The sequence below is a fragment of the Rhincodon typus genome, chromosome 8 (genome assembly GCF_021869965.1).
Source record: "Rhincodon typus isolate 14 chromosome 8, sRhiTyp1.1, whole genome shotgun sequence".
NCBI classification, from domain to species: Eukaryota; Metazoa; Chordata; class Chondrichthyes; order Orectolobiformes; family Rhincodontidae; genus Rhincodon; species Rhincodon typus.
Window position 1 is genome coordinate 33029040 of NC_063339.1, and position 13579 is coordinate 33042618.

Below are 13579 nucleotides of genomic sequence, written 5' to 3' on the forward strand. Positions count from 1 at the left end.
GAAGAGGTTTACCAGGATGCTGCATGCATTAGATGGTATAAGCTCTAAGGAGGGGTTTAGAAAAACTTGGGTTGTTTTCTCTGGGGAAGTGGAGGCTCAGGGAGAATGGATTGAAGTCTATAAAATTACGAGATGCATAGATAGGGTTGACAGTCAGAACATTTTATCCCGAGAGTTGAAATGTCTAACACCAGGGGGCATGCATTTAAGGTGAGAGGCGGAAAGTTCAAAGGAGATATGAGGGGCGAGTTTTTTTTTTAAAACATAGGGAGTGTTAGGAGTCCAGAATGCACTGCCAGAGGCAGCGACGGAGGCAGATACAATGGGGGAATTTAAGGGACTTTTAAATAAGCACATGAATATGCAAGGAGTGGAGGAATATGGACCAAAGGCAAGCAGATGGAATTAGTTTAATTAGGTTGCGTGCTCAGCACAACATCATGGGACGAAGTGCCCGTTCCTGTGCTGGACAAACCTGTCAGAAAGATACAGTGATAAACATGGTGGATTTTTATCTACATACAGTCTGGCAACTTCAGATGCGTAAGAGAAAATCTGGTAAATGTGTTCATGTGGACTAAATAACAACAGGTACGACTTTTTTTTTAAGCACATTTAACATAGTACAACTGACCAAGGACTTTAACAGGGGTAAGAAAAAGTAGTTAGACACTGAGCAATATAAGGCAATGTTAGTACAAAACACCAAAACCTTAGTCTTTTAGCTAAGTTTTAAAAGTACCATCAAGGAAAAACGAGACACATTTACAGAAGGAATTCTGGGAATTTCAAATTGACAGTTGAGTCGTACTGTCACCGATAATGAAAAAATTAAAATTGAGGATGGTCTTGGAATAATGCCTTCAGTTCTGGTCTCCCTGTTATAGAAAAGATGTTGTTAAACTTGAAAGAGTTTGGAAAAGATTTACAAGGATGTTGTCAGGATTGAAGGGTTTGAGCTGTAGGGAGAGGCTGAATTGGCTGGGGTATTTTCCCTGGAGCAGAGGAGGCTGAGGGATGACCTTAGAGATTTATAAAATCATGAGGGGAATGGATAGGGTAAATCAACAAGGTCTTTTCTCAGGGTAGGGGAGTCCAAAACTAGACACCATAAGTTTAAGGTGATAGGAGAAAGATTTAAAAGGACCAAAGGGGCTACTTTTTCATGCAGAGAGTAGTGCATGTACGGAATGAGCTGCCAGAGGAAGTAGTGGAGGCTAGTACAATTACAACATTTAAAAGGCATCTGGATGGGTATATGAATAGGAAGAATTGCGTAACATGGGCCAAATGCTAGCAAGTGGAACTAGGTTGGTTTGGGATATCTGGTCGGCGCAGACAAGTTGGACTGAGGGGCTTGTTTCCGTGCTGTACATCTCTATGACTCTAAGAGACCAGAATTGAAAGATTTTGAGGCTGGAGGTGATACATGGATGGACAATACTGTGGAGAGATTTGAAAACATGAATGAATATTTTAACATTGAGACATTGCTTGAGCTAGAACAAAAAGTTGGTCAGCAAGCACAGAAATGTCAAGTGAACAGACTTGATCCAACTAAGGGCATGGAGTAGGGTTTTAATTGATCTCAAGTTTATGGAGAATAGGATGTGAGAAACCATCCAGGAGTGAAATGAAACCCAGAGTGGGAAAAAAAAAGCCATGAATAGGCATCAGATCACCATCAGATGAGCTGAGGCAGGATCATTCTGGGCAATGTTCTGGAGACGAAAATAGGTGATCTAAATCTTACAAAATGGCTCCCACAAACCTTACAATCACCTTTGCATTTCAGCTAGCATTGAAACCAGATTATACTCATTTCAGGAAGAAATGACAAGCGATCTTTTGAAATTTACTGAACACTTCTAAGGATAAACAGCAACCCTTTGACAATGAAGGCGTGAATAGTTCTTCCCCACTCCCCACAGCCTGACAACTAGAGCCACAAAGGCTGACGGTGGAGTCAGTCAAAAATTAATTACTCCATCTAAAAGTCAATGGATAAAGACTGTGCCCCAGACCAATGCAACCCAATACATAATATGAGAGTACAATGTCGAGAGGATGTGGTCAAAAGCTCACCTCAGGTGAAATGTGATAGTAACGTTGTGAACGGTTTGGTATAATCTCAGACGGTTGCCAGGAAGAGGAACGGAGCGGATAGGTACGGATCAGCGCTTGGAATAGTAACTGAAGAAAACAGCTTTATTTGGATGAAATTTCTGGTAATGTCAGGTAAGTAAAATGAAAACTTTGTAGATGGAGAAATTGAGAGGGGTGGTAGTGAGGTAGAGTTCTGTGTCTTCAGTGTGCACATAGAAACTAACTACACGTTCAGATTGTATTGCTGAGAAATAGGGAGGAGTTTAGGAAGGATCACTGAGGTCACAGATGGCTTCTTTTCCTGTTCCATCATTAAGCAATACTCTATCTACAATTAGATAGAAAAGAATGAAACAAGTAAGTACAGTCCCATCCAATTGGGCAACAGTGGAGGAGGATGGTGGGAACCCTGTCAAAGGTCAAGTTGCAGAGTTTACTTTTGTCATAGTAATACAAGATATAATTTGTGACTCTAATAAGAGCCATTTCAGTACAGTGGCAAGGACAAAAACATGACTGGAGGAACTCAATCCTGGAGTTCTGGGAGAATTGGGCCTGGACTGCGCACAAAGTTTGACAAAGAAAAAGCAACAAAATCATTTGTTTAGGTCAACACTATAATTCTAATGTATATTGTTTAAAATAAGCCAATTTGTCTTTAAAAAATGGATAAATAAATCTTAGAAAATGGCTCTACCTTTTGACTACCTTTGGATTTCTGCTGGTAAATCTGACATCAAGTTTTCAACCCCTTCTTTTGAGAGAGAGAAAGCTTCATGCAAACCGAATATTTTATCCCGACTCACTTTCAATCTTTGTATCTGTATTTCAACCAATATCATTGCTTTTTACTTAAATAACTTTTGACAATATCTTCATGGAATAAAGTATTCTTATCTTGTTTCAAGCATAAAGCTGTGCCACTTTCTAAAAAAAAAAATTAAATGTTCTAACACTAAAAGAGGGCAATAAACAAGTTACTTAAATTTCCAGATCATAGTCCAGTTTATGAACATGCCAGATGTGATCATGACATAGGTGCTGGCTGAGGACTAAGTGGCAGTCAGAACATCAGAACTCTCCTGCTTATCTTTGAAAAGTTTTGTGACATGCTTTACGTACCTACTGGGGTTAGATAGAACTCTATACTTATGTCTCATCTGATCACTAATGCAACATGTCCTCAAGTGCTATACAGTTTAGATTATGTTTACGTTCAAATCTTTGGCCATGGAGCTTGAATTCACTGCCTTTTGATTCAGGTGAGAATTCTATCAGTGAGCCATGGTGGAGTAGAGAGACAAAAATAAGTTATAAACAAATAATGAAACATACAGAAAATCAGCAACAGGGCAATTCTCACAGGCAACAGAAATAATTTCTGATTTCCCACGTACGTCACAGAAAATGTGCGAGGTTGATGCTTTCAGAATTAAACATAGAATATTGTAAACAGAAGTATTACCTTTCAAAGGTGGTAGTTTTTGTAGCTCCCTGTTGTTACTGATATTGAACCTGGAAGAACTCTGACGCTTTTCTTTCTTCACTACTGCCGTAGGTCCAGGAAACTTTATCTTTGTTAACTGTGTAGTTGGAGGGGTACTATTGTTGGGCCTCTTGTTTGAGATCTGCAAAAAATAAAAAGGGATTTGAATTGGAGTCTTACTTGAAAATTTTCATTGATGATCAGGCTAATGATTCAACATCAAGATCTATAAATTCTTCATATTCCAAAACATTCACAGCATTTAAAATATTACATTCTAATTGGTTGTTCAGCTTGCCTTCTCAAAAGCTGCAACTACTTTTAAGTCTAACTGCTAGTGATTACATTAACATATTTTTCAACTTCAATTGAAATTGAAGTCGAGTTCAAAAATATTTTAAATGGTTGGAATGGAAACTATTCAATGTGAATATTTTTAGTATTTCTAAAGGGAGGTCAAAACAACACATCTAACGCATGAAACCTAACATTAAAAAAGGCTTCATAAATGATTCAGATCAGGAAAACACTTCCAATAGTTACAAAATAAGTGAACATAATATTTTCTAGGATATAACAGATAAATACTTGTCTAAAATAAAGTAAACAAACAGTTTCCATCAGAACTTAAACTTGAAATTGATCAAGCTTCTAACATAGCTGAGACCTATGTAAAATTTCCAGTGGTGACCAAACATTTTTGTCCTTCTAAATGCTACCAAAAACACACCACTAAAAGTGCAAACCTGACAGAAACTTTCCGATAATTTGTTCTGTATTTGCTGCCATATATTACAAATGCTATATTCACCAACTCAAATGAATATATCATTTGGAATAAATGCCAGTAAACGTAGATAAACTTGGATAAATCATGAAAACAATTCAAGTTTATCTAATTTTACTGTTAACCAGTATATTTGGACAAATATGCCCATTTTGTCATTTTTCATAAAAGATATAAGATTTTAGAATCACAAAATCCCTGTAGTGTGGGAAAGAGGCCATTTGGCCCATTGGGTTCACACTGACCCTAAAAAGAACACCATGCCTATGCCTAGACCCAGACCCAGCCCCAGCGGCAGTGCCCTACCCTAGCCACATAACGCTGCATTTACCATAGCTAGCCTGCACATCCCTGGACACTACAGGCAATTCAGTATGGCCAATCAACCTAACCTGCCCATTTTTGGACTGTGGGAGGAAACTGGAGCACCCGGCAGAAACCCACACAGACAAGGGGAGAATGTGCAAACTCCACACAGACTATCACCCAAGGCTGGAATTGAACTGGTCCTTAGCACTGAGGGGCAGTAGTCCTAACCACTGAGCCACCTTACCCGCCCCTAATTTTTTAATCCATTCACAGGGTGTGGACATCACTGGCTAGGCCAACATTTATTGCTCATCCCTAGTTGCCCTTGAGAAGGTGGTAGTGACTAATTGAACTGCTGTAGACAATTTGATATAGGTGCACCCACAATGCTGTTAGGGAGGGAGTTCCAGAATTTTGACCAGAGACACTGAAGGAGCAGTGATATCTGTCCAAGTCAGGTTAGTGAGTGGCTTGGAAGACATTTGCAGGTGCTGTTATTGCCATGTATCTGCTGCCCTTGTCCTTCTAAATAGGACTGGTTGTGGATTTGGAAGGCACTACCGAAGAAGCCTTGGTAAATTTCTGCAGTGCATCATGTAGATAGTACATATTTTCTTTTCTCAAATGCATATTAGCAGCATGTGGACAAGTGTTCTTGAATCTATCAATGGTATCCTTATAGCAGCTATCGGGATACAATATTCAACATCTCAAGGTCTTCCTTTTCTTCCATAAACAGTCTTAATCAGGTCACTGATCAAGAAGCACTATTGAGTCATGTAAACATCTGCAAAGGACTCCATGACTGGCTCATTGTAGTAATATTACTACAAATACAATCAATAGTGATCCAAGTTTCTGTATTTCCCCCATGTATACTGAAGTCATGCTGGTGACCAATTAGGGCCCAGTGAAAATTATTCCAGTAAGTTACTATTAGTTTGTTTACAATTTGCAGTAGTGATATTGGCCTGTGGTTATCAGGTCTAATGGTTCCTTGTAAAGACAAAGCAGGCTTGGTATTAATTCCCATAGCCAGTGGGAAATGATCCAAAGTGAAATAGAGATGTGATATTCACCTGCTACTCATGGCCTACTCCTTATATTTCACAACAACAGCTATTGGGCTGTCCGAACACCCCTCTTTGTAGACACAGGATATTTAATTAACATATTTAAAATCAGGCTCCCATAGTGGAATTGAAAGCCTGATTTAAACCTATCAGTACGTAAAGGAAACTCTAAAGTGAGGGGATTTCTACCCTTCTAAGTAAGTGCACATGGGCCAGGAGGAATGGCAATTCTCCCGGGCCCTTTAAGAATGTCTGTGACCTTGCTCAGACTAAACTTCACCTAGTATTGTTGACCACCATTCACTGGGGCTCTCTTCACTGGTAATCATCAAGAACAGTTTAAGGGTCATTTGGCTATAGCTTCCTGCATCAATGTTCCCTCTTATCTGTGGGCCAGAAAACAAATCACAGAGAAGTTAATGAACTCATGCAGTTCGAGAGTTAATATTGGACTATTGTTTCTTCTTGAAAAGGGGGACAAACAAGAGTGCCATTCAGCTAATCATAGCTGTGTTAGTTCTTCGATGAAGCCCTTAGAGTATAGAAGAGCAAACCCCTGGTGCAACTATAATCTATGTTCATAACATTTAATTCTGCAAACAAGAAAAAAAAAGTCATCCAGTTTATTTTGAAGCGCCAATCCTTTTGTTGCAATAGAAGGAGTGTCATTCCTTGATCCATCATAAAGCAGACATGTCTAAAACTTGGCTCAAAATGAGAAGCAAATTCTTGTATCCAGAGAAGTAAAGTTTGCTCAAACTCAAAATAGCTCACTTTTTCTACTGTCAATTATTATTTTGAATTTTGCATGATTTGATTGCTGTGGTCAGGATGAAACATCAACTGTAGGTTATACTAGTGTGATCTATATCTGCCTGGCTGTGAAATATCATGAGCCACTATGTTGATTACGCACTTCAGATAATTTCTTATTTCTGTAGGATTCTGTAGTCTAAAGTCTCTTCCTTTAACATTAATTCATTAGTGCAGCCAAAATTGTCCTCAAGTACTGCCTATTAGTAAGTCTTTGCAATTTCCTTATGACGCCAGATATCACTCAAACAACTGTTTATAATTGTAATTGCTGTGCATGAGAAGAGCATTTAGGCCCTAAAGCTGTACAAAGGAAACAACAAGAATGATTACAGCGCAAGAGTGACTATCTATAAAAGTAGATAAAATTAGGAATTTTAAAGAGAGACACCCAAAATTGGGATAACATGACCTTCAAAGGAATAGAAATTTCTTAAGGATTTATGATCAGAAGTTGTCTACATTTGTGTCCATTTCGGGATTTTCCTTCAAAAATGCAGGAAATGTGACATTTCAGAGAACTTCAGAATTCGCAGCATTTGCAAGTCATATGGGCAAGCGATATTCGTGTGGCTTTTCTGGAACAAATAGCTTGCGAGATTTAACCACTGCAGAAAAATATAAAAATAATATACTCCAATTACAATATTGACTTTTTATGGTACGCAGTTATAGACTCAGTCTTACAGCACAGAAATAGACCCTTCGATCCAACCAGTCCATGCTGAAAATAATCCCGAACTAAACTGCTTGCCTGCCTGCGCTTGGCCCATATCCCTCCAAACCTTTCCAATTCATATATTTATCCAAGTGTCTTTTAAATGTACCCACATCCACCACTTCCTCAGGAAGTTCATTCCACATGCAAACCACCCTTCGTGTAAAAAAAATAATGCATCCATGTCTTTACTAAATCTCTCGCCTCTCACCTTAAAAATGTACTCTCTGGTCTTGAAATCCCCCATTATATAGAAAAGATATCTACCATTAATCCGTATCTATACCCCTCACGATTTTATAAACTTCTATAAGGCCACCTCTCAACCGCCTACGCACTATCGAAAAAGTTCCAGCCTATCCAGGCTTTCTTTATAACTCAAGCCATCCATATCTGGCAACATCCTGGTAAATCTCCTCCGAACCCTCTCCAGTTTAATAATATCCTTCCTATAACTGGGGGACCAGAACTGGACACTACTCCAGAAGAGACTTCATTGCAAACATTTGAAGATTTTATTTGCATATAAAGTATGGGAAAAATATTTATATAATTGACTATATAAATTATTTCTGGTATTTTAATTTAAAGCCACATATATTGTTTACTTGCGCTATCCACGGGGCGAAAATCCTGGAACTTCTTCATAATAGCTCTGTGGATGTACCTACTTCTCATGAACTGCAGTGCTTCAAGCTGGCAGCGCACCACCTTCTCAAGAGTAATTACGGACTGGCAAACAATGCTCAACCAACCAGTGATAACCACGTCCCATGGACGAAGAAAACACTAACCAAAGTCATGTATTTCTGTTGCTCAGATGGTTGCAAGCACATTGGAGCAGATGATGCCATGGGGAACTTTGCTATCCCTATAAAGGAGTATTTAACCAGAAATGAATGTGATTTTCAAATGACGTTCTTGTTGGTGATAACGAGACTTCAGTCAGCCTTCACTCAGCATTACAAAAGTAAAGCAGAATCAGGCCATTCAATAAGATCATGGCTGTATTGCTGCTTTATCTATTCCCCATAATGTTTGAATTCCTCATTGCATCAAAAATCTGTCTAACCCAGCCTGTGCAGCCAAGAGTAAAAGAATGTCAAAAGTTAAAGACCCTGAGATAATAACTTACTGCATTGTTTTCCTAAATTAGAGACCCCTTATTTTGAAACTGAGCTAGATGGCCCTGCAAGGGGAAATATCCAAAGTTTTGGCAAAGATCTGTAGCTCAGGTTGTGGGTGAGGTTGTTGACTTGCTTGCCGAGTTGGCTTGTTCTTGTTCAGACGTTTCATCACCATGCTAGGTGACATTATCAGTGGAGCCTCCGATGAAGCAGTGTTATTCTACTCCACTTGGAATTTATACTGTTTGGTCCGTTATGGTGAGTAGTATCATTTCCGGTTTTGACCTGTATGGGTTTGTATATGGGGTCCAAGTCTATGTGTTTGGTGATTGTATTACAGGCGGAGAACCATGCCTCTAGGAATTCCCGTGTGTGTCTATGTTTGGCTTGGGCTACTATGGTTACTTTGTCCCAGGTGAACCGATGGCCTTCATTGTCTGAGTGTACCAATATTAAGGAGTTCGTCGTACTGTTTTGCTGCTCGTTGATGTTCATGTATTCTGATGGCTAGTTTCCTTCCTGTCTGTCCAACGTAATGTTTGTAGCAGTCGTTGCATGGTATTTTAGGGGAAATATCCTTTAAGCATCTACTCTGTCAAACCTCCTCGGAATGTTTATGCCTTCTTAAGATCCACACATCATTCTTACCATTTTGCAGTCACCATCCATCTGCCCTTTTCTTATAATCCTGCAAATAATCATCCAAAGCCTCCGAATGCCTCAACCAAGCCTACCTCCTCCGCACTTCCAGGAGCGTATAACTTGCTCATTTGTGGTAAATAACATATTTTTGTTTTTTTTTCAAATTCACACAGGAGATGTGAGCATTGCTAGCTGGGCCAGCCTTTATTGTCCATTCCTAAACGTCCTGGAATTGAGTTGTTTACTTCTGCCACTTCAGTGTATGATCAAGAGTCTGGGACCACGGCTTGGAGCCAGCAGCCTGACCAGGTAAGGATGGCAAATTTCCATCCTGAAGGGCATTAGTGAACCAACTGGGTTTTTACAGGAATCAGCAGCATTTAGCATGGTTACCATAAGACTCTCTATTCTCATTTCAGACTTTATCGAACACAAATTTCACCATTTTCATAATAGGGTACGAACCCTTGTCCTCAGAACATTATCTTGAGGTTCTAAAGTACTAGTCCAGTGACATTACAACTATGGCACAGCATTCTTTCCACGTATCAATATTTCTGGATTTCACAATGGAAGCAGATGGATTTTTTTTTTGAAAGTGGTCACATCAATTTGGAATAGTGACCTAAACAAAATGTTATTACAGTAGAATGTTTGAAATATTAATGGATAAAATCTTTATACTGTTAGTTTTATGACATGAAGAATAAACACATTCAGAGATCTAGTTTAGTTCTGTCTCTAGAATAGAATGTTCAAAGATTTTGTTCAAAAGAGCCCAGAGCTCTGTTCAGAAGGCAGAATAACTTCTCTTAAGCTACCAGGAAAACTAACTTAGTTCAGGGGAACCAGTCACCTAGTCAAGACAGGCTTCAGTCCGGCATCTGACTTGTGCAGTAGCACCAGCAGCTGGGATAACAACTTGCATATTCCAATTATTTTCCCCTCTTTTTCTAGTCTTCCTTTGCTGGCTTCTAAAATTTTTCCCAATCCTTTGGATTACTAACATTCACAGCATAGTACAACTTTTCTTTCAATTTGATGCCTTAACTCTTAAAGGTTCATCCTTCCTGTGGTCTTTTATAAGTGTAACATACATTTGCTAAGAGTTAAGTATCTCCTTAAATGTCTATTACTGCTAAACTGCTATTCTAGCTTTGAATTGATTTTACCAATTCACTTTGGCTAATTCCTTCTACCTTTGACATTTCCTTTAGGGTTAATGCACTAATTTCAGACCCAGTTTTCTCACCTCAAATTGGATATAAATATGACTACTGTTACCAAAAGGATCCTTTACTGTGGGGTCATTAGTTAATCCTGTCTCATTATACATTACCAGGTCTAAAATAACCATTTTCCTAGTTAAGTACATTAAGTATTTTGCTAACAAACTATCCCAAATACACTTTATAAACTCATCCTCCAGGTTATGTTTGCTAATTTGATTTGTCCAATTTATAAGAATATTGAGATTATAATTAATGCAGCACCTTTTCTACAACCCCCATTTTTTCTTGATTTATAGTCTGTCCTTTAACGTCATTATTAGGGGGTATATAAACCATTCCCACCAGTGACTTCAGTCCTCATCTTCATATGAGCAGATTCTACATTTTTTTCTCCAAACAAAGATAGTTTCCACTACAATACTACTCCCTTTATCAACAGTTCTACTCCAACTCCTTTTCCTTTCTTCCTATCCTTCAAAAATTTAAAATACCCAAAATATTAAGATCCCAGGCCTGGTTAATTTTCTGTCATGTCTCTATCTTTTCATCTTTTTATGAGTACTACTTTCAAGAACCTCAAATCCTGCCATTTTATGTCTTTACCCTACTTAAATTGCAGTTTCTTCTTTCCTTTCACACTCTGGTTACCATTACCACCGTATCACCACCTTGCTATTTCTCTTTAACTTGCCAAATCTCTCTTCACATGATCCCACCAGCACTATTTAAATTAAACCTCCCACTACTTTGGTCTATGACTTCCCAGGACACTAGTCCCAGGGTAAAAGGCATCCAATGGTACAACCCCATGTTACCTCAGTATCACTACCAGTGCCACATGAATCAAAAACTATTTCTCCCACATCAATCTTTGAGGCATTCAATTCTGAACTTATTTAATCTATGCCGATTTGATCATGGCTCAGATAGCAACCCGAGATGGTGTTTGTAGTTCTGCTTTTTAACTTCGGCCTTTGCTTCTCATGCTGACTCAGCTGAACCTCTTCCTTAGTCCTACTTATGTCATTAGCACCCACATAGAACATAACAAATGGATCCTTCCTCTCCCATTACACGTTGTTCTCGAGTCCTGAGAAGTTGTCCTTAACATTGACATTGTTACCTGCCCAAAGTCTTGGGATCTTATGCTCTCAACTGAAGAGAAAAGTGTATACCTCTGCTCCATTTTGCAATCCCCTTGCTCAAGTAATCTGCTACTCTCAAATTACATTGTGTTAATGAATGTATCCAACTAACTTGCACTTGCAAAACTCAATAGCGTCCAACATTAGTTGTGATTCCACAACTGGACAACATTTGCTTAAATAATCCTGAGGATGCAAAGAATTACGTTGATAAACAATTTAGGATTGGCAGTCAGGGTCAGAGTGGCACACTGGCGTGTCTTGGAAGCTACATACATTAATACACAGGGCCCTGTTCTTTTTAGACAGAAAGAAAATGTACGCATTTGCTAACAGCCATTCCCTGGCTCATTTCTCAGGGCAGTGCCTTGACCGGAGTCAGTCTGCCAAGTTTTAAATTTAAACAATTCTTAGTAGTTAGTCATCATTAACCGGTACATTCTCCACCGCAACAATGGTACCAGAGTTCATTTGCCAACCAAACAGCACTCTCTCCTCATATAATATAAATGTCATTTTCCCTTAACATTATTTCTTGAAAATTGTACTGATGGGACAAAATGGTGGCTCAGTGGTTAGCACTGCTGCCTCTCAGCGCCAGGGACCCGGGTTTGATTTCACCCTAGGGCGACAGTCCGTGTGGAGTTTGCATGTTCTTCCCATGTCTGCAGGGTTTCCTCCGGATGCTGAAGTCTCCTCCCACAGTCAAAGATGTGCAGGCTAGGTGAATTTGTCATGCTAAATTGCCCATAGAATCCAGGGATGTGCAGGCTAGTGGGTTAGCCATGGGAAAATGCAGGGTTACAAGGATAGGGTGGGGTGGTGGATCAGGGTGGGATGTTCTTCAGAAGGTCTGTGTGGACTTAATGGGCTGAATGGCCTGCTTCTACACTATAGGGATCGGAGTGCAAGACAGAAGTTTGACAAAAGCTGTCTTTCTTCCAAGCAATAATTAAGAAAATTGGCAAAGAAACTTCCAGTAAATTGCAGATTAAGGAAACGTGTTACAGAGATAGTAGGAACTGCCACTGCTGGAGAATCAGAGATAACAAGGTGTAGAGCTGGACTCGAAACATCAACTTTCCTACTCCTCCGATGCTGCTTGGCCTGCTGTGTTCATCCAGCTCTACACCTTGTTATCTCTTAAGGAAACGTGCGTTTTTTTTGTGGTGGTCATGGTGGTGGTGGCGGGGGGCATGATTGCTTCCACATATAGCAAGCCAAACACAACTGAGCAAGCTAATCCAAGTGATTCATTTCAAAATTGGGGGCCAGAAGGTGCGAAATTAATTAAATAAAGAGTAGAAATTCCTGCTAACTTGAGCAAAATGTCACTATTGTTGGGATTTAATGTGTAACATGATACTCTTCCCTATTATGTAAAAAAGAGTTGATATGCTGTTAATGCTAGATTTTTGGTTTAGTGTTCGCATACCTGTCTTGAGTCAAGAGGCTATGGGTTCAAGTGCTACCATAGTCCGTTATCAAAATCTAAGCTGATACTCTATTGTAATACCTAGCAAGTGTTGGCCTGTCAGTAGGGCTGTCGTTTGGGTCAGCCACTAGATTTTCAATACCTTTTCAGGCAAGTGTAAAAGATACAAAAAGGACTATTTAAGGAGCAAGGGAACTTCCAGAGTCCTCTGGGCAAAATTTATTCTCCAACCAAACTTCATTAAAACAAATCATCTCACCATGAACTCATTGCTGTTTGTGGAACATTACTGTATTAAAAATGGTTACTGTATTGTCTACATACAACAATGATTGTTCATCATATTGGCAGTAATATTGTTTGGGAAGCCCTAATATAGTGAAAAGTATTATTCAAATACAAGTATTTCTTTTTTCTACAAAAATGCTAAGACACGTTTTTCATCACTATGGAATATTGTCAAACCAAGGCATTTAATTGTGACACAGGAAATAAGCTGGTGTTTTTCTTAAGTCACACAACATGCAGAAATTTTAGCTGCTTTGTAATGCAAAACCTCTGGCTCATGTCTAATTTTCAACACTATTATTTTTACCCACAAATTTTTGCCACCCTTGATTTCATACAAAAGTTTATTTTAAAAAAAAATAACAAATTAAGCCTATATCCATTGGATTTTATAACAATGAAAAAAGTTAAAATTCTT

General features: G+C 38.9%; 1 protein-coding gene across 1 annotated transcript in view; it reads right to left on the reverse strand.

Moving 5' to 3' along the window:
• Positions 1 to 410: 410 nt before the first annotated feature.
• LOC125483708 (serine/threonine-protein phosphatase 2A 56 kDa regulatory subunit delta isoform-like) overlaps positions 411 to 13579 on the reverse strand; it is a 76082-nt gene continuing 62913 nt past the window's right edge. Inside the window, exons 3-4 of the mRNA XM_048600088.1 lie at positions 3572 to 3734; positions 411 to 475 (exon numbers count right to left, since the gene is read on the reverse strand). Of these exons, the coding sequence (XP_048456045.1) occupies positions 411 to 475; positions 3572 to 3734 (228 nt within the window). The remainder of the gene's footprint in view (positions 476 to 3571; positions 3735 to 13579) is intronic.